Source organism: Orbicella franksi, chromosome 5, assembly GCF_964199315.1.
Source record: "Orbicella franksi chromosome 5, jaOrbFran1.1, whole genome shotgun sequence".
NCBI classification, from domain to species: Eukaryota; Metazoa; Cnidaria; class Anthozoa; order Scleractinia; family Merulinidae; genus Orbicella; species Orbicella franksi.
In genome coordinates, this window is record NC_138149.1 from 22,747,794 (window position 1) to 22,774,335 (window position 26,542).

General features: G+C 39.7%; 2 protein-coding genes and 1 pseudogene across 6 annotated transcripts; 2 read left to right on the forward strand and 1 right to left on the reverse strand.

Moving 5' to 3' along the window:
* Positions 1-8,261: 8,261 nt before the first annotated feature.
* LOC145487870 (uncharacterized) lies at positions 8,262-13,664 on the reverse strand. Its single transcript, XM_081466656.1, has one exon. The coding sequence runs from the start codon at positions 13,662-13,664 to the stop codon at positions 8,304-8,306; it is 5,361 nt and encodes a 1,786-aa protein (XP_081322782.1). The 3' UTR covers positions 8,262-8,303.
* Positions 13,665-15,997: 2,333 nt separating this feature from the next.
* Positions 15,998-19,389, forward strand: LOC145487113 (uncharacterized). Of its 4 annotated transcripts, XM_081465832.1 has the most exons (5): positions 15,998-17,568; positions 17,684-17,773; positions 18,264-18,626; positions 18,998-19,108; positions 19,306-19,372. In XM_081465832.1, exons 1-5 carry the CDS (start codon positions 17,319-17,321, stop codon positions 19,308-19,310), a joined length of 819 nt encoding a protein of 272 aa, XP_081321958.1. In that variant the 5' UTR covers positions 15,998-17,318; the 3' UTR covers positions 19,311-19,372. The 4 variants fall into 4 exon arrangements, with proteins under 4 accessions (XP_081321958.1, XP_081321960.1, XP_081321957.1 ...); XM_081465834.1 differs by lacking the exon at positions 18,998-19,108 and having other exon boundaries at positions 19,306-19,389; XM_081465831.1 differs by lacking the exon at positions 19,306-19,372 and having other exon boundaries at positions 18,998-19,119.
* A 79-nt stretch (positions 19,390-19,468) lies between these two features.
* LOC145487138 (uncharacterized) lies at positions 19,469-26,027 on the forward strand (annotated as a pseudogene). Its single transcript, XR_014049359.1, has 13 exons — positions 19,469-19,550; positions 19,662-19,840; positions 20,225-20,324; positions 20,434-20,530; positions 20,644-20,876; positions 21,008-21,125; positions 21,647-21,738; positions 21,913-22,033; positions 22,296-22,403; positions 22,900-23,076; positions 23,432-23,605; positions 23,694-23,770; positions 24,206-26,027. The product of XR_014049359.1 is annotated as an uncharacterized LOC145487138 (transcript).
* The last annotated feature ends 515 nt before the right edge of the window (positions 26,028-26,542 follow it).

Below are 26,542 nucleotides of genomic sequence, written 5' to 3' on the forward strand. Positions count from 1 at the left end.
GGTTACGTCACTGAAATGAATTGACCGTGATGGCCTGGCAGGAAGCCGTAAAGTTTCTAAGCAAAAGTACCCTTAGTTGTACCTCATGTCCTAATCTGATTGATTTTCAAATATCTTAGACTAGGAAAATTAAAAGAATGAACCCCAGCTCTGTCGCTAACCACAGCCAATCAAACGGAATCAAGCTTCTAGCCCATTTTCTTTCGACCTTTTATCCCACTAAGGCTCAGTGCTGACTGTATGTTAAAGAGGTTAGCTTCTTCCTGCAAGATCGTGCTAGTATCTTATTTCGTGCTCTTTTATCATGTATACTGTTATCGGGAGAAAAGGTTGTTAATCTTAGTTTTTACAATTAGTTCCTGTAGTATTGATAGCGGAGCTTCAGCGCACGAAGCGCGCCAGCGAAGCACCATGGGTAAATAAAATTGGTAACTCATCAAGCCGAGAAAATTTGGTTATGACGTCAGCGTACGAGCGAGCGAGCGAGCGAACGCCGTCCGTACAGACTCTGGGGGAGGGGAAGGGGCGTCTCGAGGTATCCCTCACAGGAAAGCTATGCAATGCTATCTGTTCTGGCCGGGAGTTTCCAGAAAAGTCAGGGAAAAAAAAAAAGAAACTTATTTCTATTTGTTATGTTAACAAACGACCGGAGGGGTTGATCTAACGTTTTCAAGATAGGGTTTAGTTGAAGCAGAACGTGAAAGATAACGGTAGAGAGCAAGGATTAACAGCCAACGAAGTGGCGAAGAAGATCGCGAAAGAGCGGGCCAGGGCTAGAAGGGAGGTGAGATAGTACTGAACAATGCTGTGAGTTAGATCGACTGAGGGCTAGAGAAAGGAGATGAAATAATACCGAACAATGCTGTGAGGCAGAGCAAACGACGGCTATAGAAAAGAGCTGGAATACCCGAAAAATTTACTCAGAAGACTACAGAACTTCGCGCGTCGAGATGTGCAGCCGTCCAAGAAGTACTAGTCACATGATTTCATCAGGTGATCAACAAGAGAAATCAAACGTGTTTCTTGTGTTTAGAGGAAAAAACACAGCGGGAAAAAAGTGGTTGATGCGTTGATCTATCGAAAAGATTAGATCAGTTCAGTCTTCGCAACTTTTGCTGGAAAGTTTTTGCCTATAGGATTCAAACTGAAGTGAACTGCCAAATTGTGGTAAGCGACTTTGTTACATAGAAACTTTCGCGTTTTCCATAAAAATGATGTAGTTGCTTCGGCGAGATAAGCTTAGAAGTTAAGCTTATATCTTCATTTTAAAGTCTCCCTGATTACCTGATTTGGAACCATACTGGGAGAAATTAGATAAATTTCAAACAATAAGACTTGAGTCGTTGTTGAATATAAAGTTGCATAAATTATTGTAAACAAACGAGCTTAGTTTTCTGTCGTTTTTCGCCGTATACCGATAACCTCACGTCTAAAAGTAAAAAAACTGTATTTGTAAATACTGCCAGGCGAGTTTTGAACTTTTCTTTGTGTTAGTAAGGACAGCCGCTTTGTAGACTGCTATAATTTCTTCTTCTGTTTACCGAAGTGATATGCATATTGTATTTAAGTAGTTTTCCTCGGTTTTGTTGTTGTTGTTGTTAAAATGTCGAGTGGATGATTAGTATTACACTAGGCTTGCTGATGCAGCAAGTATGGAACGTAATTTTCCAAAATACTAAATCCATACGCTCTTTTGAAACGTGGTAAATTGTTTATAGCACCTCCATATTCCCCTTTTGCACATGAACATGAACTATTTTTTCTACATCAATCAATGACCCTGCATGCAAAGAAAGCTCTACACGGAGATGATTCCATTGGTGCCACTGCATTTGGGGATACACGGTTCCTATTTTTCAATTTTTTTAAGGGGGTACGTGTTCAACTTTGGTGCATGTAGGATATATTTTTTATCCATTTAGCTGTAATTTTACTGATGTCTTAATTAAACATATCTTGGATTTGGCTGCCCAAATGCACATATGCATCAAAACCTCCGAGTGTGTTCAATTGTCTACATGTAGTGAAGGCAAAATATGTGTAGATGGTATACCTTACTTATAGCTTACTGATTAATTTTTGACATAATTTAATTACAAAATTATATATTTGATGGGGCCACCCAGTAGTTAACAGTCCCCGTAGTCCACAATCTTCGTGGAGAAAAAAAACAAAAAACACATCAATTATTGAAGTATAATTATATAATTATAATGGTAGCCTACATGCTGTAAGTGTTCATCCACAAAGTGTTATTTTTATCATTAATGCCAGGGGGATTTTTTCATTGTGAATGTTGCAATGTTGCAATTTTGCAGTAGGGAATGGATCTCATTATATTCCTGTGTGCTGTTCTTAATACTGTACAGCTGTCATACCTTTAACTGTATCTTTTTACAGTCACTTTTGGGAAGTGTCTGAAGGCTTATATGTAGAATTCCAGTATTTTTTAAAAGGTAGACAGTATTAATAGCATATTTTATGAAAAAAAAACTGAACTATTGATGGACGTATAGCATGAAGGCAAATAGCAATGCACAATTATGTTACAAAGTACATGTACAAATTCAAACCACCACTGAGTCAATTGGAAACATTGTAATATTTAGATTTAGCCAAACCTAAAAGTGAGCTCCTGGGCGGGGTTGCTCAAAGCCCAAGTAAGCTAACCCAGGATTTTGATGTGAGTTTTGTAACTTTGCATTGATGTTTTTTGTTTATAATGTCTGGCCTTCTGTTTTGAGTTTCAATAATCTCAAAGTACATAAAACATAAGCAGTGAAAAACATTAGTATACCTTCTGAACAACCCAGCCTTGATCAACAAGTTAACCTAGCTTGAGCCCACGATCCAATGGAAAACCAGTACTTTGTCAGCGGTCAACTTTTTGAAAAACATGTGACCTTGATGAGCTCTTAACCTGAGCCTGTGATATGGTCATATAATACTGGTCAGCAGATACCTTGTTTTGACAGCTGTCAATTGACCATGACATGGATGTCCAATATCATACATGTACGATTAAATTATAGCCACCATGTTCTGCAGCATTGGCTTCATTGGGCACAGCCGCCATGATCCACACTGCTAGCCATGTTGACCATGAAAAAATAGTGCTATGGTTTCCTATTTGTACGCGTGCATGTGGTTCTGTTTCTATAGTTATGGGGCTCTGCTTGGCAGCAGCCGCTGGGAGCTCCGCCATAAAGGTGGCTGTGTCATAAATTTTTTCACAAAAAATGGAAGGAAGCAATAAGTTCATGGTTTAAGGTTACTGTATACCTCGAAAGGTGTTTCGCATCCAAGAGAAGTAATGCTCCCCTTTTACACTGTAATGTAGATACCTAATGATCAAACGAGACCAAGAATTTTGAAATCAAATGAATCATCCGATAATCCAGGCCCCCTAATGGGAGTGTCCAAATCACCTTTAGAAAGCTGCAGGTCAATGCAATTTTTTTGCTAATTTAATATGTTAGTCAGGTTCTAGACCCAAAGTGCTTAAACAACATGTCTGCATTTTGCTATATTCAATTTCAGTGAAAATAAAAGTTACAGAACAATTTTGAAAAAGGATTTAAAAAAAATATATGAAGTGATTGTACAAGAATCACTCTTGGGAAAAAAAAAAATTCAAAATAAAATATCCCCTGACATGTTTTTGTTGTTTACATGTCAAATTAGCTACATCGCTTAGATGCATGACACTTCAAAAGGCATACGGTAACCCTAAAGACACAGCATTTACGACAGAGTGATTCTAAACTATACCCTTATTCTAGATCTAGACTACACAATTGTATCACTGTTACTCAAGACTGCATAACCTTCATGATCTAAAGGCAAGGACAAGATCAGATCTACTGACTTTTTCAAAAAGAGGAAGCTTGGGATTGCATAACCCCAGATATGCATGTTTGCCAAGATGACTTGACATCCCAATTTGTTTACATTTTTTTTTTTAACCAGCACATTCAATACAGACTAAGGACAACAAAAGAAAAGCCACTAACTGGAATGCAAACGGTTTTAAGACCTAAATGGAAGATCAAGATGTCTATAATTATTTGGACGAGGACAATAAACAAAGACTCAGAAGAAAGTTGAAGCCACTAGATGGAATGCAAACAATTTATAGACACTGCAAATGTGTTACTCTCTTCTTTTCAGTCCAGACTGAAGTGTCATCTTGTTCAAGATCATATATTTCATGAAAAGGTTACAAGGATCATATTTGAAATAATTTTCCTAATAGGCCTATTGCAATAGTGGACGACATCGCCTCAGCAAAGACAGGAAGATCTTCCAGTGTCATTTGTTGATTGTAATTATACAAAGTAAGTAAGAAAGATACCAAATTTACATTCTCTAGACCTGCTAATTAAACTTTGACAATCCTACCTGCAAGACAACTCAGAAGATTTGCATGAACTCTTCAGATCACATGAAATACATCAAATGAATGATTCTTGATCCTTCTCAAACAGTACTCAACAATAATATTAATGACACAAGATGCAACTATGGTCCTGACAAACATGATGCCTGTGCTGACCTTTCATGAAAGCATATACATTGCTGATGAAAACTTTAAGTAAGCATAAAAGCAAATGACTTTTAATTAATTAAATTAGGAAAAAAGTAAACATAGAGTTCTAGAGCTGGTATTCTTGGGTTGCACTGTCACACAAAAATTAATTCAAATTGACCATTCAGTGGATAAATTCAAGACATTGTGATGTTATAGGAGATAAATAAAGAAGACACCTTTCCAAGTTTTAGCTCTACAGGCTGTGCATCTTCCCAAGCTTCAGATATTTGTTAAAATATTTTGGGCAAATTTACAGAGCCCAGTATGAAACTGCCATGTTGGTGTACCTCCATTGTACACCAACATTGCAGCAGGCAAATATTGTAAACATCTGGAAGTTACTTTGGATATCTAGGTGGCTGATTAACTGAACTGAACAAGCAAACATCTAAATATTAAGCACTTTTCCTAATACTTTAACTTCTAAAAAGGCTAAAAGTCACGAGATAAGTAAGTATTTTTCGACAAATGCTTTCGTAGCTTTATGTTACGCACCAACATAACTCTGAAATTCAAAATGTGCTTGTTTCCAAACAAAGCAAGCTATTAAGGCGAAAAGTTGTTAAAAGATATAAATTTATACCCCTCTTATGCCTGATGAGGATAAAAACTTTATCTGGTGGCTCTTTAGTTTTGGATTTTAGAAAATGATCATGTCACGTGCAAATGAAGATTATCCTTGAGGTCAGATTGGGTAAGATTTGAGTCCTAGATTGAATGGTTTTTTTAGCATGAACATCTCAATATTAATTTTATTTCAAACAAATTAGAACCTAGAAGTTCACTAAATAGCTTAATTATTTAAGTACCTGTACTGCCTGTAAGGCTTATCAGCCAAGGGAAAACAGCAAGTTCAACTCCTCCTACATGTACATGAAGGAGTTGTTTGACTCAAGAAAATAGCTTATAGTTTCTGAACTTATTAGCTTGCAAAGAAAGTCATGTCTGATGGCACAAAGCCTAGCAGTTCTTTGGGAAATTCTTTGAGGAAATTCAAACTACAGAAGTACTGTGAGAGATTAAATTTTGGGGGGCTAGTGAGAATGACTTTTAGGCAAGTACATCATAGTGACAGCTTACTGAGAGGATAGCCCAAAAAATTGGTTTTCATTTCTCCACACCCTGCTTATACTTAGCAATACTTTGGAAGATGGTGCAAACCATTCCAGCAGAAGTGAAGAGCACTAATTGTATCTTCAAGTTACAATAGATACAAAAATCTCCGACTTTACACAGGGGTATACTATTAACTTTTGATATTTTGGGGGAGATATGGTAGAGATTTAGGAACTGAGTAAACAAAGGATATACCGGTAATGATTAATTAAAATGCTGTCTTTCTGCTTAAGGAGGTAATAATGTCTCCAAGCACAGGAGATAGTTTTGTTACATGATCGAAATTTCCATTACATTGAAAATGCATGCTCTTTTGTCAATGATCAAATCTACAGGTGGATATATACGACTTCTCCCACTTCATATGAATGTCCTAAATATAATGAGTGACACCTTAGAATGTCTGAAAAATTAACTACCCTGAAAATTGATGCTTGAAGTACAAACAGCCCTGTGTATTTTAAGCTTCCTTGCCAAGAGGAGAGGAGTGATGTGAGTAAACAATTGATAATCTTTTATGTTGTACTATCTGGTTGTGACTCCTGTAAGTCAAAACTACATAAGACAGAAATACCACTAACAGCTTACTTGTTAGGGGTTCAAGCAAAGTTTCCCAATAATGTATCCTTAAACCACAGGAAACATTTTTCAAAGAAATACTTATTACAGTCAAACTCACAAAACCGTGAACACCTAAAATATGCCTGGAATGTTTATTGTGTAATAACCAATCACAAGTGAGATCTCAAACCACACAAACCACAGAACAAGGATGTATTGCATAGGTCACGGAACTATATATACATGTATAGTTTTGGTTTTAGCTTTGTCCCAAGATACACCCTCTGTCTTTATATATTACTGAAAGTCTAAATAATTGCTATCCTTTTGTATCAAGAACCACATCCAGTATTTAGTTTGTGTACTTTTACTCAAGTGAAGCGATGGTTAATTTGCCACAGCTATAAATAGGGATGAATAAAAATTTAAAATTTTGGTGGTTTTGCTAACCTTGGTATCATCTTTGGTTAAACTAGCAACTCAGTTTATTTTAGCAAACAATTACACTCCCTTGGGCCCAGTGGTTTGGTGATCTAAACACCCTGGAAAGATTGACCATGATAAATGCAAAGGTTTGCTAATTTTGCAATTAGTTGTGGCAAACAGTAAACACCTCACATTTTCCACTGTTTCTTCACAAATAAATTTGCCCTTGATTCACATATTACAAAATATAATGGAAGACTTCTATTTTCATCAATATCACTCCTCGCTTTTCATTGTCAAAATTATTATAATGAAACGAAATAATGAAAGTACTGATTTGGATCGTTTGCGCTTGAGTGATTCAACGGCCGCTAGTTGTGTTGGCCCAGAACATTGGTTTGTGAAAACAGTTTTCTCATGTTAAAAATATCCCAAACCCTCTTCACTAGTGTTTAAATAGCCTGTAACAGCAATTATCTTATGTCTTGTGTAACAGAAATAGAGGATTGATTTTGAGACTGGTCACAAAACAAATTTGTTCCATAACCGATTGTGAGTTACAAGGACAGAATATAGCAGGCCAAAAATCCAAGTAATCACATGCGTAGAGCAGTGCGTAGTGTTAAAACGAACTCGACAAGAACTTCTGACTACGATGTAAACAGAGTTTAATTGACAGAGATCAATGTTCCATACAGACTCAAATGAAACGAATCACGTGCCAAGACGAAGGTAGAATTAAACCACGTGCTGTAAGCTTAGCCGTAAGTCGATGTAAACCGTATGCCGGTTCGAACTGAAATACAATAACGAAAATAGGAGCTAACGTAACTAACATACCGAAGTATAAAGATAAAATAACACAAATGAAGAAACTATTGCTAACATTCTCAATAACGTCCGTAATATGGAAGTGTAACATAATCGGCACTTATACTGATCGTACGGAAGGCTGGAAAACGATTAATAGGCTACACGGTGTGTAACTTGGACGGTACCTTTATGGCAAAATAACCCTATATTGGAGATATGGACCTAATCAAGCGCGATTCCGAGCATACAGAACTAACTAACCGATTTAGTAACGATAAAAGGAAACTCAACCGAAACAAATAACAATAGAAAACCTAAGAACTAACCCTAAAGAACAAGGAATAGATTACTCACTTTGGTTTGCACACGCACTGAACTTGACTTGATAGAATAGACGAGTAACAGTGTATAGAGAAACTATGGCCCAATGCCGAGTAGAAGTTGACGCAGTGAAATCTGCACTTGAACTGACCTAACCGAGGAAAACCTCGTGGATATATCTAACCGGAGAACACGTACGCAAAACCTAGCGGTTATGACTATTTCCCTAACGGACATAGCAGCTGAAGGCTGGTCAACCACAGTAGATTAAGTAAGTAAGTAAGGCCTTGTTTGAAAGTGACAATTACTTGATAACATCTACGGTAAAGTAAGTTGCTGCGATCAAAAAACGAATTAACATCACGTTTCAAAACCAACATTCCGGCCCCTTAAAGGCGGTACTGCAGATAACCTTTACAAGGAGATAGAAAAAAGGGTTTGAAACATGAGGTTGACTAAATGATAATACTATTACTTATATTAATTGGTAGATTATATTGTATTGTTCAAGAGAGTTCTTCAATCCACTGAAACTAATGCATTGTCGGTGTTCATAAGTTCCTTTATTCCTTGAAACAGCGGCTGCTTCCAGTAGCACAATCTTGTCGATTGGTCGCACGAGTTCCGATGTACTGGTCTTTAACTTGACGGAACGAACCAGTCCATCTCTACGGTTGGTATACACCTCCAGGATCCGACCGAGTGGCCAGGAGTTACGGGGCTTGTTGTCGTCAAAGACCAGGACGATGTCGTCTACTGCAAAATTCCTCCGCTGCTTGTGCCATTTCTGCCGTTGCTGCAGTGACGGGAGGTATTCTCTGACCCATCGCCGCCAAAATATGTCTGCTAGATACTGCACTTGACGCCATCTCCGATTGTAGTAGTTGTCATGGCTGGTAAAGTTTCCGGGTGGAACAGTAGGTCCTGAGCGCAGCAGCAGCAGGTGGTTGGGTGTCAGAGGTTCTAGGTCACGTGGATCGTCTGACAGCTTTGTGATAGGTCGTCCGTTGATTATTGCCTCCACTTCACACAACAGGGTGTTGAGACCCTCATCGTCTAGCACTTGCTCTTTCATCAGTGCCTTCATGACCTTGCGTACCGTCCGTATACACCTCTCCCATACTCCGCCATGGTGAGAGCCGGCTGGTGGGTTGAAGGTCCACTTGATATTCCGTTGGAGGAGAAAGTCATGAATCTGCGATTGATTCCATTCGTTGATTGCTTCCCGTAGCTCGCGCTCTCCCCTCACGAAGTTCCCGCCGTTGTCGGATCGCATCTCCTCAGGCTGACCTCTCCTTGCGATGAATCTGCGTAACGCGCGGATAAAGGACTCTGTGTCCAATGAGGAAGCCGCCTCTATGTGGACTGCACGTAGGGTGAGACATGTGAATATCACGCCATACCGCTTGACCCTTGTCCTTCCGCGTCGCACTTCGAATGGCCCGAAGCAGTCTACACCTGTGTAGGTGAACGGCGGTTTCGAAGGCGTTATTCGGTCTTCGGGAAGACTCGCCATCTTTTGTTGAGCTGTTGGCGCCTGGTGTTTACGGCAGCTGAAGCACTCGTTGAGAATGTTTCGCACGGCAGATCTTCCGTTTATTATCCAGTATCTCTGCCTAGTGAGCGACAAAGTGTACTCTAGGCCCGAATGACCAGCAACGTGGTGGTAATACTGGATGAGAAGCTTGACCACGTGGTGTTTCTTTGGCAGGATAACTGGATGCATTGCATCGGTGCTGATTGGCGCTCGTTGTAAACGACCACCAACTCGTATGAGACCATGAGTTAGGATTGGGTCAAGCTTGAAAATGTTGCTAGATTTCTTCAACACGTTCTGTCTGCTTGAAGTTGTCTGTTGGTCCACTTCCTTAAGACAACCGAGTTCCTCCTTGAAGCATTTGCTCTGGACGTGCTTGAGGATTTCGAATTCAGCGTTGTTCAGTTCCGCTATGGTGATGGGCGTGGTTGTGTCGGTTGACTGAATTGGACTCGTCACTCCTCTCCTTCGTTCCTTGCTAAGACGGGTGAGGTTTGACTTGTAACGGAGTATCCACGCTACTATCTTCTTGAGATAGGTCCAGGATGAAAACCGTTCAATGATTTCTAAAACGGGATCTCGAGTAGAAGCTTCGCTCATATGTACCACCGCGTCTTTCTTGACTTCTGGGTCATCATCGGGAATGGTAACGTTCATGTCAACAGGTCGTTGCGGCCATGTCTCAGTTGACTGAGTTAGGAATTCTGGGCCATGTATCCAGCGTTGGAGAGAGTCTGTTGACGCGCCTCTTGATGCGTCGTCCGCTGGATTGAATTGTGTATTTACGTATCGCCACTGAGAGGGAGAAGATGCGTCGTGTATCGTTGCGACCCGATTGGCAACGAAAGTCTGAAAGCGCCTGTCTTGGTTTTCTAGGTAACGCAGGACACAGGTGCTGTCTGTCCAGAAGAATGATTGACTGATCGGTAGACTCAACTCCCCTCGAGATATTTTCTCTAGTCTTGTTGCTACAACGGCTGCTGATAACTCCAGTCGGGGAATGGTAACTGGTTTGATTGGTGCAAGTCTGGATTTTCCCATGACAAACGAACATTTCACGTTTCCATCATGACCTGTGATTCTGAGGTATGTGACGGCTCCGTAACCCTGTTGTGACGCATCGGAGAAGTGGTGAAGCTGGCACGACGTGATCTCGCCGAGGTCTGGCGACTTGAAGCAACGGTCGATTGTTAGTTGCTCTAGTTTGGGTAGCTCTTGCAGCCATACTTGCCAGCGGTGCAGGAACTCATCTGGAATCTTGTCATCCCAGCCATACTTGTTACGACAAAGGTCTTGCAGGATCAGTTTCGCATTGAGAATAAATGGAGCGGCGAACCCCAGGGGGTCGTATACTGAGCTGATTACGGATAGTATACCTCTTCTTGTAGCAGGCCTGTCCTTAATGACAATACTAAAACCAAACTGATCGGAGGCTACGTTCCATTGTACACCAAGAGCTCGCTCCACTGGTAACTTGTCGAAGTCGAGGTTTTTGACTTGAGCTGCTCGTTCTGACTCTGGCAAGGACTCGATGACCTTTCTTGAATTAGACAGCCATTTCGTGAGCTTGAATCCGCCTCGTGCTAGGAGCTCGCGCAGTTGTCTTGCGAGTCGAATGGCGTCATCGTCTGATCCAACTGACTTGAGGCAGTCATCGACGTAGAAATTGCGTTTCACGGTTGAAATGGTTTGGGGGTCAAAATCTGCTTTGTTGTCTTCCGCTGTTTTCTTCAGTGCGAAGTTTGCGCAGCTTGGGGAAGACGCGCCTCCAAACAGATGGACTCTCATCTGGTACTCTTCTGGCTGATTGTCGAGATTTCCGTCTGGCCACCACAGGAAACTCAGAGCCTCGCAGTCACTTGGCCGGACGCGTACCTGGTGGAACATTGCTTCCACATCAGACATTAGGGCTATTTGATCCTCTCTGAATCTGGAGAGTACACCAACAAGAGAGTTAGTCAGGTCCGGCCCCTGTAAGAGCTGGTCGTTCAGTGAGGTTCCGTAATGCTTGGCTGAACAATCGAAGACTACTCTCACTTTACCGGGTTTCTGTGGGTTGAATACGGGATGATGGGGAAGGTACCAGCGGGTTCCTAGAGGGCCAGGGTCTTGACTGTTCACTTTCCTGGCGTAATCCTTAGATAGCAGATCGTCCATAAACCCTTTGTATTTCTGATGGACAAGTGGTTCTCTCAGCAGTCGCCTTTTCAGCTGGAGGAGTCGGCGCTCTGCTAGAGTTCTGTTGTTCTGTAGGCGTGGCGGGTAGGACTTCCAGGGTAAAGCCATTTCGTAATGACCGTTTTCTAGTTTAACTGTTTCTTCCATAATGTTCAGAGCCTTCCGGTCGTTGAGTGACATAGACGTTTTTGATTCATAGAAGGTGTCGCTAAATTCTAGGTTGCAAAACTCATGAAATTGTTCATCAAGGGTCTTGTTTCCTTGAACAAAGTTCGCAGTGGACACTTCAGTCGTGGCTGCTCTGCCCAACGGGCCGTTAAGCACCCAACCTAACACTGTTCGAGTTGCAAAGGGACCGCCATCCTCACTTGGTCTCATTTCTTTGGGTTGTAGAGCCTCCGGTACGTCGCTGCCGATTAGAAGGCCAATCTCAGCGTCTATGTGAGATATGTTGACGCCTTTCAAATATGGCCAGCGGTCGACATCCTCTTGCCGGGCGATAGCTTCAGGGGGAATAGGCAAGCTTGGCCTAGAGTAGACCTTTGGCAGCTGTACTGTCTTGTTCTCGCTTAGATCGAAAGCTTCCAAACTGACTAGGGAGCATTCAGTAGGCTCGCTTTCACCTTGCAGCGTTGTTAGTGACAGCTTCGTTTTAGTTCCCTTGAAGTTCAGCTTTTCCAAAAGGCTTTCGGTGCAAAACGACGTGTTTGAACCGGAGTCCAGGAATGCGTACGTTTCCACTATTTTACCATGACCCTTTGCCTTGACCCGGACTGGAAGAATCGCGAGCCCGGTTACTGAATTACTTGATGTGGAGTAACTGGACTTGATGTAACCATTGTTGGCAGAGCTAGAATTAACGGGCGGTGGCTCCACGCCTTTGCCTTGGCCCCCAGTTGGGCTTTCGGTTATGGTTGAAGCGGTTGACGCGTTTGTATTGCTTCTTGGATGTAGGAAGGTAGAATGTTTACCGACACACCCTTGTACCCTGCAGAAGCTTTCCTTTGGGCAGTCGCGCACGAAGTGACCGGCTGTCAGGCAGTTACTGCAGAGTTTATGGTCGTCCACGAACCTTTGCCTTTCCTGGAGAGACTGTTTGCGAAACTTGTCGCAGCGTGATAGCCAGTGGCTAGAAGAACATGATGGACACTTGGGTTTTTCCTTTGAAGTTTTATCGGGTGGAGGTTTGCCTTGAGTTGAGAAGCCCCCTCCTCTTGGCGGTTTTCTCGACGATTTGCCGTTAACTTGCTTTCCCCTGTTTTCGTTTACTACCTTGCCGAAAATGGGATGGGTTGCAGCTCTTGCCTTAGCTGCCACAAAGGCCATGATATCTTTGACGGTGACGTCTCGGTTTTCCTTTTCTATGATACGGTCAACAGTATCGCGCCACTTCAATCTAATTCCAAATGGAAGCCGGTCGATTATCTTCTTGAGGTTGTCGGGATTGTCCAGCTTATTGACGTAACCAATTTCCTTCAACGTATTGACGCAGCTTGAAAGCTGGATGGAAAACTGCTCAAGCGCTGATCCGTCCTCAGGTTTAATCGATGGCCCCTCAATTAGTCGTTTAACATGCGCGGCAGCGATCTTGTAGCTCCGACCGTATCTTTCCTTCAGCAGCCTTCTCGCTTCCACGTAGCCTTCTTCTTCTCGCATGGAAAGACAACTCCTCATTAGTTCCTGGGCGGGACCAGAAGTATACTGCACTAGGTAGTACAGGCGAGAGCTTGAACTTGTGGTCTTCTGTTCCACGAGGTGTTCAAACGCGTGTATGAAGTCGCAATAATCGATGGGATCACCGCTGAAAACTTGCATACTCGGCTGCGGAAGAGTCAGTGCTGCTGTACTTTGCTGCTGATGACGTACAAGCTGCATAAGGGCTTGGTTATGTCGATCTTGCGTCTCCATTAGACGAACGAATGATGCATCGTGATGGCTACTGGGTTTGATGTCATATGGCAAACTTTCTTGGTTTGGTGTCATCCTATGGCGATATTCAGGTGCTTCGGGGTTCAGAGGATACTTAGATGGCTGTCGAGTTTCGTTTGGTTCATAGGGTTGCTTGCCTTGAGAACCAATTACTGTCTCGTCAATGACATTGCCTGGGGGGCCTCCTTCCATGGGCGTAGACGCAGACTTTACGGGTTTGAGTGCTGCTCTGACCGGCGTGACTTCATCCCGATGAAACAGCTCACGCTCGCGGTTTTCCTCGGCTTCTGCCTCCTCGAACACTTGTCTCTCGGCCTCAGCCTCTGCGATGTCGGCTTGCAGTTGGATTTCCGCTTTCCTTTGCTTGATTCTCAATTCTTCGATTTCGAGGTCGTGCAGTTTTTGAAGGGTAGCTGCCTTGACCTCTAACGCTGCCTTTTTTGCAGCAGACCTTGCCTTTGCACTAGGGGTACTGCTTGTACGAGAACCAATAACAGATCGCGTGTGGAACGAATCACGCGATCCGGCGTTACTTACAGAATCCTCGGGGCCGACGAAAGCACTTTGAGCTGTCAACAATCTTTGAGCGTCTGGTTGCATGATCCATGAAGAGATTTCTCTCTCTAGTTCCGACGCTAGTTCTACAAGCGAGTCGTAATATTTTTCCGAATCTTGACGTTCTCTTTCGGTCTTAATTTGGCTATGATAAGCTTCATGAGCGATTTTGAATTCCTCTAGAACTTCGTTTAGCTCAATCTGGACTCTTTGAATGGCGTCGGCGGATTCGCGTGCGGACAATAACTCGTTAAGTCTATTGACCTTTCTTGTCACGTTTGTCTTCGCAAAACTGCGGGCGGCCTTTAGATCATCCGGTGATTGCGGTTTTGCGGAAGCCATTGTGGAACGTTAATCCTTGATAAATCCGATTAATTGCGGTAGATAAGAAAACGTCAATCGTGCGTTACACTGAATGACAAATTGCAGATAACACGGGGTTGAAGTGAGTTGGAGTGATTGACGTGCAAATTAGTCAGCGAATTCTTCGAATTCCTTCGCGGTGCACCAAATTCGAACTAAATGTGAGTTACAAGGACAGAATATAGCAGGCCAAAAATCCAAGTAATCACATGCGTAGAGCAGTGCGTAGTGTTAAAACGAACTCGACAAGAACTTCTGACTACGATGTAAACAGAGTTTAATTGACAGAGATCAATGTTCCATACAGACTCAAATGAAACGAATCACGTGCCAAGACGAAGGTAGAATTAAACCACGTGCTGTAAGCTTAGCCGTAAGTCGATGTAAACCGTATGCCGGTTCGAACTGAAATACAATAACGAAAATAGGAGCTAACGTAACTAACATACCGAAGTATAAAGATAAAATAACACAAATGAAGAAACTATTGCTAACATTCTCAATAACGTCCGTAATATGGAAGTGTAACATAATCGGCACTTATACTGATCGTACGGAAGGCTGGAAAACGATTAATAGGCTACACGGTGTGTAACTTGGACGGTACCTTTATGGCAAAATAACCCTATATTGGAGATATGGACCTAATCAAGCGCGATTCCGAGCATACAGAACTAACTAACCGATTTAGTAACGATAAAAGGAAACTCAACCGAAACAAATAACAATAGAAAACCTAAGAACTAACCCTAAAGAACAAGGAATAGATTACTCACTTTGGTTTGCACACGCACTGAACTTGACTTGATAGAATAGACGAGTAACAGTGTATAGAGAAACTATGGCCCAATGCCGAGTAGAAGTTGACGCAGTGAAATCTGCACTTGAACTGACCTAACCGAGGAAAACCTCGTGGATATATCTAACCGGAGAACACGTACGCAAAACCTAGCGGTTATGACTATTTCCCTAACGGACATAGCAGCTGAAGGCTGGTCAACCACAGTAGATTAAGTAAGTAAGTAAGGCCTTGTTTGAAAGTGACAATTACTTGATAACATCTACGGTAAAGTAAGTTGCTGCGATCAAAAAACGAATTAACATCACGTTTCAAAACCAACACCGATAGAAATTCATCCGTTTCTGTGGTTTCTATGGTTGTAGATCTTGCTCATGATTGGTTATAACACAATAAACATTCCAGACATATTTTAGGTGTTCACAGTTTTGTGAGTTTGAGTGTAAGGCTCTCCAATAACTGTATAGGTACCATGCACTTCAATTGTACAATCTTATAACAGTGGTTGGCCTTTTTAGGGACTAAACATTATAGTACATTGGCCAAAATACAAATAGTCCAAAAATGAAGAACAGTCTAGAAAGTAAATTTAACAAAGCCTGCAATGATTACAGAATGATTAAGCCTTGTTATTGTTTTATTCAAGCAACACATACTTAGTATAAACTTTTGCTGACAAGGATAGTACAAATCTGGAACGATGTTCCCACAACTCTGGTTACTGTTGTACTCTCTAGTGAAACCACAACCTGCATGCCTCTTGTAAGATTTGTTTGTCAAATAGAACCAATAAAAGGAATCCATTTTAGCATTCTGCAAACAGAATATAAGTGGACATAAATAAATAAACAAATTAATTTTTCAAAATTATTCCATTAAATTACTGCAACTAACATAATAGCCACCTAATTTGTTATAAACTACAACTAGATTCTAACCTGGGACCTACAGAAATTTGATTAGCTATGATATTTTGAACTTCAACACCCAACATTTAAGTACATTGTATATTGGAGTAGACTCTTTTCCCTTTATGTTCTAAAGATACTAATTTATGCACTGCATCATTTACTCTGTACTGATGATACTGCTTACAACATTCCATCAGTTTAGCTGTTCTATATATTTAAATGATTCTGTGGTTATTTTATGAAAGGGCCTGTACGGTCGAATATTCTTTGATGGCCTATGTAATTTAGTAATATACAAAGATGTTCCGATTTCACTTCCACTTTGCTGGCAATCAAATTGAAAATCGTCAGTGTAAAACGCAGACTGTGGACTGCAGACCGGGGTAAAATGCAGACTGAGAGTAAAATGCAGACTGCAGACTACAGACTTCATAAGTACATATCGTTTTATAATAATAGTATCAGGCACTGATCTTAAACATGATTATTCAGGCTAATTGCAGTGAAAGACTACACTCCGGTCAGCTGAGTCGCGCTCCGGTTAGACTGAATACCCTCCAGTTAGCCTGGATATCACTTAGGTTAGCCTAAAAAATGCTCCAGTTAGCCTGTTTTCGGTTAGGACTCAATGGTCAGTCTGCAGTTTAGTCTGTAGTTTGCGCTCCGCAGTCTGCGTTTTACACCGACCGAATCAAAAATCTAGTGTAAAATAAGTTTACTTACACTGTAAAACTGTAATCAACCCTAAGGCCTACCACTATCAACAATGAAAAATATCAGATGGCTCACCTCTTAATCTTTTCAAGAAAGTACCTATTCTTGTGTCAACATTTCATGGCGTTCAACTTCGATTTTTTTTGTTGCGGATCTTGTTAGATCTTTCGTAAACACGTTGCTTATGATCTGACATGTTTCTAACTGAGCATTAATTTTTCCGATACCTAATAAAGAGTAAAAATCACTTGAAACCTAAAAACTCTGATCAAAATGGTTAAATCTGACGTGTTTTGCAGGGTAAAGTAAGCTTGCCACGAGCGGCGAATTAATGTCTTGTTCCCAGTGTTCGTCGGCCTCCGGCGGCCCCTACGTGAAGGGCGACCCCTCCGAATTGACGAATTGACGAATAGCCTCAATTGTCAAAACCCAGTGAATTCACTCTAATCATCAATTTCAGTACTGGCTTCCCATGGTACCTCTTGTAACCGCCAGAACCGCTGAATGCAAGCTCTTAGTGCTTTTGGAGAAATCAAAATGGCGTTGTCAAGGTTAAAAAAGGCTACGAAAAAAGACGCCCAAACAGCGCTCCAAGAGGCCTTAGAGGAAGCAAATCAACTACTTGAGAATAGAAAAAAGCCGACAAAGAAGAAGCGTTTCCGTATTTTTCGGGATCCCTTGACTGGGAGAAGGAAAAGTCACTATCCGTACAAGCCCAGATTTCAAGACGATCGCAAGCGGCCAAGTTCAATTGGTATAATCATATTATTGGTTTATGATTATCATACTTCATGTCATTCGTTGCTGTTAAAATCATTATGTACTTCGAACTGTCTTTCCGGTAACAAAGTAAACCCTTTTGCATCTAGATCCAGCTCAAACTGCGGCTGATTCGGCGGATTCCGATGATTGCGACATTGGCGATCAACAGTACATGCCATCATCATCTAGCGTAGACGGTAACCTTTTTCTTATCCACATGAAACTGGTAGTCATAAATTGATGGTTGTAATTTTAAAATTTGTTGGTGTCCGCTATCAGGGAAAGAAAGCTAGAGTGTGTGACTCACCAGCTGGAAAAAGGTGATAGTTAAAGAACTGGTTTCTTTTGATGATTTGAAGTTTGCAAAAATATGATTTACATTTATTACCTTATTTTTCTTTTATGTGTTAGCAGCAATTGGAATTTTTCGCCAATAATCCCAGACATTCCTAACCTATGAAACTAGCAAGGATGAACATTTAGTTTTCCATAAAATTCTTTCTGCTAGTGCGAGAGAAATCTGTGATGCATAAAACATTTCTATCTTCCTAATAAATAATAATATAGTAATAATAATAATAGTAATAATAATAATAATAATAATAATAATAATAAAAATAATAGTAATAATTTATTTCCTGATATATCTAAGATGTAATTAACATAGATATGAATATTGTTCCACAGACAATCTCGAGGCTGCCTTAGCAAGATGTGATGAGTTTCTCAGCTCTACAAATAATCCATCTAAAAATTGGGAGACCAGAATGGTGAATTTGTCATCGAGCTGGGATAATAACAGAAAGCTGCTGCTAGAAGCTCTCCTTAATTGTGAGAGCCTCCCTTCACCTGATCATTGTCGGATATGTTTGGAAGAGAAAACACTTATAAGACGTCATGACTGCCCAAAGAAATTTTTCTGCTCTTCATGTGATGTAAATGTGCATTCTCTCTTGCCATTTCATAACAGAGATGGGTTTGTTGATGGTTTCTTTCAGGCTATTCCTCCAACTGTGATAATTGATGAAAATGGAGTAAAGCAAAACATAGGTAAGCAGATATCTAAAAGGAAGAACATCAGTCTGAAGACAGCCACTGTACATGTATTAAATTTGTGCTGACCATCATTGTTTTTCTTTGTTCGATGTTGTATTTGTGATATTAATTTTGTTATATTCTCAGGGTTCTTGTTGAGTCTTGCGAGAATATACATACATGTATGGATTGAAAACCAAGTAATGATAATTGTTGGTTTAGTGTTATATGGGTTGCTTTCTTTTAAGGTAGCTTACACTATACACGCATGTAGATTTTCAGTTTAATGATTATGAAATCCAGTCACTGGTTATTTACCAAAATGCTAGCTTTATTTATATTATCAATAACCTGAACTGGTTTGTTCTGTCGTTTTCCTCGGCAAGTTAAGCCATTTCCATTCATCAGTTTGCCTGGGTACTGCCCAAGCTGTAAAGAGGCTGGGGTTTTACGCCAATTAACAACTTCAGGAGTGGTCATTGTTGTGAATGAGAAAGGTAGTGTTTAGACTGAATGAGTTACAAGTCATGTTCATAGAAATGAAAAATAATTTGCTCTAACTGTATCTTGATGGAACACCTTCCTGTGATCAGGAGCTATTGAGTTGTAAAACATAGTAGTGCATTTTTCTCACCCTTTTTTTTTTTTTTTTTTTTGCTGTTTTGCAAATGCTTATATATTTTCTTTGTTCCAGGATGATTTGATTTAAACAAGTCTACCATCCAATGTAGCCAGTGCAATTTTGTTTCTCCATCCTGGTCCCTAAGTGATGTTGTACATGCAGGGTATTGGCCTTGGCCAGGAAGCCCCACAGATACAAGTTATGTCTTTGATCAGCAGCTTTTTCATCTGTGGGATGCTTTTCAGAAGAGAATGCCTGGGACCTCAGAAAGCTCCTTTATCAGAGCGCTTGAGGATGTTTCTGTTATGAAAGGAAGGGTATGAGTCCACTTCTAAAATCAATAATAATCTCATTAATAATAATAATAATAAGAATAATAATAATAATAATAATAAAAAAAGGGTGTTTAAAAATTATTATTTCAACAGGCACCAACCATTAATCATACCACATTCTCAAGGTCTTTTAAAGAGTGGAAGTTCTTGCAGTATGAGTTAGATTGTCTGCAAGGGCTTGACTGGATGAAGTGCCCTTCTTGTTCAATTTTTCAGCACTCCTGCCATGTCGATGGAAACATGAAACTTTATCGTTTCAAGACATCAGGAAGGTTCATATTCACTGTGTTTAGAGGTGTATTGCTCAAATTATGGTAAAATGCTGATTTTCATGATGTGGATTATAAGTATGCAATGAGCATAAATTCATATCAGTTTTCAGAACACTTTTTTCCAGTAATCTGTGGCAGTAATTCAACATTGAATCAAGGTCCTTAGCAGCAAATTTCTAAATTGTTTTACATACAATCTTTAAAACAATAAAACACCTCATTTATTAATCAAAGGGAATTCATAGTTTGCTTTCTGTTAGTAATATAATATGTAGACTAAATAAAAGTAGTATAAAAATTCAGAGATGATATTAATTAAAATTAAATTCCATTTTTGCATTTAATGCAATAATTTTGTTTTTAAATTGTCTCTCACATACTTAGTCAAAGAAGGCCATCATACTATGGAGACCTCTTCATTGCCAACAACCATGATGTAGACAGCCACATGAAGGCAGTTTATGCAAAGAAGTCCAAATCTAAGGTTTTTTGCTTTAGAATGCATTTTGTATGACATACATTTATGTCAATTGATGGCTTTTAGAGCTTATCTTCTTGACGTGATATTTGATGGGTGTTTTGCTTGACCACAGGATGTTGATAATAGATGTAGTGATTCACACTGGAGGGCCACAAACAACCATGGCAAAAAAGCAGCCAAACTTGATGAGACTGGACTTGAGATTGCAGGTTGAAATGAAATATATATTGTCATAAATGTATTAGGTCTGAAAATCTACAGCTGTATATGGAAGGGATGCATTTGTGTACTTATTGAAAATGTTATTTATACAATCATGTAGGTTGCAGGCATGGCTTGGCTCAGTGGGCAGTTAACATGTTTCAGGGAGAGCTGTATGGTTATGCAAACTTTATACATCAGAAAAAAATGATACCAGCCAGTGTCAATTATTTTTGGGAAGATATAGTTTGCAAATACTGGAAGTGGGCTGGAAAAGCTGGGGGGTTAGAAAACTGCGATATGAAACCAGCCTTGTCAGTAATGCATGCAAAAGCTCACAGTTGGACATGCCAGGTATAAATTATAATGGTTGTACATGTGTAGTTTCTTAAAGTTTGTAAATGAAAGCTAATTTGAATTATAAGTTACACAAATTTGAACAAGTTGCACAATAAGATCTACTACTATTATGTATGTTAAAACAGGTCATATGGGTTGGTCGATGGCAAGATGGAAGTGCCTGCTCCACTGGTGAGGAAGTGGAACAGATCAATTCTCACATGTCTCGTTGTGGAAACACTACAAAGTACATGCTTCCTGAGAGTAAGTGGAAACTTTAACCAGTGACGGAGTGTGAGTAAGAGTCTTATTTTTATTTTATTTATTTATTTTGTAAAGAAAAGAATTTTTCTGCTACAAATTGACTCATTTTTTTGTTACCCCCAAATACATGTATATTTAACAATATGTTATTGGATTTGAGATGTTAGTTAGCCAACAAGATGTTTTATGTTGTGTTGGCCATAAGTAGCCAACAAGGGTGAGTGGAATAATAATTTGCCAGTGAGGTAAACTATTACAATTTTAGGCAAATAATTATAATTGTTCTATTAAAAAAAATTGCCATATTTAATTTCACTGGCTGTCTCCATATAGTTACACCTACCATATTTGTGTTCCATGGTAAACAAGGTCTTACATGTACAATGGCCTGTAAATGAATAAAAACTCAGGAATTGCTATATACCAAGTCTAGTTTTTCAATAAACATGCATACAGTACAAAACTGTTGTAAAATCATTGATCTTATACTTGCTCATTACTATTTTTTTACCCTTTTGAAGATCGAGAAGAGCTTATTCCAGAGCATGCCCTGAGGTGGAACAAAAGAAAAATTATTGGTATGGCCCAAAGTCTTGCTCAGCGATATACTCGTGTGAGTATGCAACAGTGTACATTATTTGTTGAAACAGATAAAGACCTATATGTATTTCTCCTAGTATACCTCACAGCCAGTTTTAATTTTCATTAAAGAAGGAAAAGAGCTTTTGCCTTAAATTTCTGTCATTCCCTAATTTCAATTTTTTTTTTTCACTGCTATTTTTTAAAGGCTATTAAAATGCAGAATGAATCACTAAAAGACTTTAATGAAGCTCTTGATGAATATGGTGTATCATTGGATCAATTCAAATCAGATGACTGGAAGCTTGCTGTTGTTAGTCATGCACAAGGTAATAAAAATTTTGTGTATTTGGCATTACTTCATTCTGTAACTCATAATTGGAATAATACTAGACATTGGAATGAAAATCTACCCCGTTTTATAACACGTTCCTAACCTACCAAATATTGTTTTCTGTTAGTAAAAATGAACTGGAGAGTGTAAATGTTATCACCCTACCTTCTGAAGTACAAAGATGAAATAACAACTGTAACTGACTGATCTATTTACAAGTGATGCTTACTGGAAAGCAATGTTGATTTTTGAAATAGAAGTGGAATCCTGCAAGGGTACTTCCAGCAGTATTCAGCTTCAAGACGAAATAGAAATGTTGGTTTCAACCATAGAGCAGACTTCCCATTCCATGAACAAACTGGCTGGTATGTGTGGTCACACTATTTATTACTTATACTAAAATTGTAGTCAGGACTCATGATATTAAAAATACAGTCAATGTTTACAACTGGCTTCTTAAAAACATAGAAAACAACGCTTGGTTAAAACACTTGAATGACGTTTCCACCTAATATCTCAGGTCCTCATTGGTTTGGGTGGAATGAACAAGTGTAACAATGAATACAAAAGGTTCAAAAGTTATGCAAATATGCTAACGTGCGAGACAGCAAATGTTAATGGAGAGAACATTGACAATTGCTGTGTCCTTACGGATTCTTAATACATATATGTACTTGTTTGCTTGCATGCTTACTTGGTTGCTTATCTATCTATGTTTTTATTTATTTATTTACTTATTTATTTCTTCTCGTATTTTTAAGCTGTGATTATGTCTGTATTTTGAACGTCATTTATTACATTAATTACTTTATGATGATTTTGGGTCAAAATGTCTTTTTTACCTAATTAAATACCATTTAGAGTCATCCAAGCAGCGCACACGTTTGCGAAGTAAAATTTCTACAGAAAAGGCCAAACTTACCTCTCGAATACAGCTGTACAATGAGCAGACACAGAGTGACCAAGTTGCCAACCTTCAATCTGCATGTACTGTCTCTGAAGTCATGAAAGGAAACTTCCCCTGGGGAGGAAATACAGGTGAACTTTGAAAGATATCTAATACCCATTAAATTGATTTATTTGGATGTGGTTCATTAATACGTCTGCTAAATACATGTACTGATTGCTGTCCACGGCTGCTTATCGCTCAGCTACTCCGTCACTTGAATGCACCATTCAAACTGAGTGTTTTGCTACGCCGTGCTGACGAGGCCCAAATAGGCCGAAACAGCTGATTTTGACTGGAAGATTCGCGTATACTATTCTCATAGGTATCGCTTAATCGATGCTTACACAATTACTTTTATCATTTTATGACATGCCTAAAATACACTTTTTCATTAAACAACCAACTCATCTCACACTCTTATGTTTTATTGATCTCTTTATAAAGCTACGCCTATAAGGATTCAAAGAATCATCGTAGAAAAACACCAAATTTCCAGGAGATGGGACGAAGAAATTGCTCTTATCAAGAAGGAGATGACAGACTTCATAGCATTCTACTTGGAGGTTGTCCTTCCTCATCTTGAAAGGGAGATTGTGGATTTACAGGACAAGTTGGAGAGTGAGTGATTACTAAATGGCTTTAGTTTTTACAATTTCGATCGAAAATGTTTTTGGCAAGATTTTAAAAATGTTTTCCATTTTTCAAGATCCCGACTGCGACTCCAACATGCTCCTGGATGACAACTCAGAAATGGTGACCCTAGCTATCCAACCAGATTTGACGGTATAGTCTTCACGATTATAGTTACCGATTTTGTTAATTTTATCCTGGTTTTTGTAGCATGAAACAATTAGCTACCGTTTTGAAGGTCCCCTTTTCTATTGCTAAGAGATCCTAAGTCGAAGAAGGAACTTTGAAAGTCATATATTGTGGGTGTCATGAACAGGAAAACCTTTTCAGGGACCCCGACTCTGCTTAAGCTGCTAAGTGCTTACCCGTTAGATCATTGTGTCTTCTAATAAGAAACGTGCAGAATTACAATTAGTTGCTCGCTCGCTCGCTCACTCACTTAAAGACGTTCGGACGGATGGACATATAGACGGACGTCCCGACATCAGAGCAGTTGCCGTATAGTTTCATTAAGTATATATATATCTATTTTTTTACTCAGTGCACTTTCTTATTTTTGTTAATTTTGTTCATTACTCATGAAAATAGGAAACGAAGTACAAAACTACTTCAAAAAGTGCGCCGGTACTTCGAGGAAAAGTGAGCTTAGCAAAAAAGCGATTGCTTTCTGCAAGAGCCAAGTCTGTTGTGCAGCCACCAAATTTAAAGCTGCATTAACAGGGAGTGGATACGAAGAATGCCTCAACATTGAAGATAACGCAGAAAATGGTAACAAGGATGTTGATGATTATGACGATGACCATTCCGACAGCACCGGTGACTATTCCGATGATGATATGCCCACAAATTACCAGCCAACTCCAGAAGAAAATGTAGACGTTGTTGGCGAGAAAATTACCCAGTCTAACACATTTTCATGGAAATTTCTCCCTGAAATCAGCCAATCGACTCTACATGAACGAAACGGAAGTTCCGCTTGTAGCGTCATAGCTGTAATCTTTGCACACGGAGTATGGCACGAGCGCCTGGATCTTCAACCCTTGCGTTCACTATGCCCTCTGTGGGTTAAATTACTACTTGCATCCATCAGAGTGGGAAACCGGCTCTATGATCGCTGTCGACATAGCCTACCGCATCGCTTCCTGTCCGCTGCAGAGGCTGCTTCTGTCGCAAAGCAATGTGTCAGCGTGTCCATAGGATCACCTTTGGCTGTACGAGTTTGTGATGGACACGCACCAACAACGCTACAACACCAGTTATCTATTTTGTGCCATGGCCCCCACCCAACGAATGCTGCCTTGTTTATCGTGAACGAAAAAACTGTTCTATTTTTGGCGTTAGAAAGCGGTGGTATCGTCTTAGTTGACACTCATCGCCACGGAATGCATGGAGCCGAAATTTTGTTAGGTCAGGCTGGGAACTTATATCAATTTATAATTGAATGTCAGAAACTCCTTGATATGAGAGGTCACACTTATGGTAATCTGTCTTTCATTACTTTTTAATTCCGTATCGAAATTATGTCCAATGTATAAGAAGTATTTCAAGAATCTCCGTTTTCTTTTTAATTTTTTGGCCTTAAATCCTTTGGATCACTACCTTGCATTGATACATGTCTAATTTATTGCGTTCTACGTAAGGAAAACGCCAATTTTGTGCGATTGCTTGAAGAACAACTGAAATGTGTACTTGATGTTAAAATGATATCGAAAACTGACGACATAGAGAGCATTGCAGGGTTATCATCCAGGGAAGTTTACTCTTAGTCAGAGCCTAAACGTCGTAAGAACAGCAAACGAGTGAATTGTTTAGTAGTTAGGTAAACAACACTGTAAACAAGTGTCTCGTCTCAAGGACGTGATTGCTTACAAATTGTTAGCATTTACTCGTAATGCAAAGAGTGAGTAGAATAAGGATCATATTTGATTTATTACTTCTTTGATATATTGTTATTCGCATAAATTTTAGGCCTTTTGCGAGGAATCATTGTGTGCATTGAATGTTATGCATTAAGTGACAATTAATGAAAAGTTCACGTTTTAATACGCCTGTAGTTTTGAAATAATCAACAATGATTTAGATAAACATATACAGGCAAAAACAGACTCAGTTCGCGTTAAAGTCTTTGTCTAACCCATGCAAATTAGAAACTCTGAACTCTTAGTTACTCTTGAAATCGCATATTTAATTAGTTTCCCTTGACAATGGCGCCAAGATGTCGCCGAAACGTCGGATTTATCTATCGTTAGTTTTGAAATAATTTCTGGAATTTCAAATGAAAGGGAATGAATTCCTAATTGTTGTGAAGTTGTAGAAGTAGTGTAGTGCCTTAAAATAACAATTCAAGTGAAATAAATAAATATTTTTCGTGTAAATGGTAATTCTCTTTCAAATGGACTAATAGTTTCTGTTAGGGTTTCTTACTTTGGCAACTAAAATGCCTGTCAGTACATATCTGAAGAAAAATTTAGAAGGGTTAAAGGGAGGTTTCAGTAGAAAAAAAAATACCACTTACCAACAGGAGGGGGTCCTCCCATAGATCCGCCAATGTAAACAGTCAACCGTTCTCATTTTTGGCATGATTGATTTCCAGTTATATAAATTTGCGTCTCTTGTACAATGACGGCCATCTGACGCTTTACCCATCAAGACAAGCTACCTTTCATAATGCGTCGTTCAAGGTGCATTTCGTAAAGTAGCTCGTCTTGACAGGTAAAGCAAATGTTTGCCGAAACTCATCCAAACGGGTACCATGTCTCTAGTATTAAACCAGCCCATCTCGCTGGTATTGAAATGCAATTGACCTTAATTTGGGCTGCACGCTTGCAATCTGACATAAACGCGGTTAAGTATGGTGAAAAAAGAGAACAATTAGGCATAACGTTTTTAAGGTAATGCTGAATAAGAAACATTATTGCGCCACTT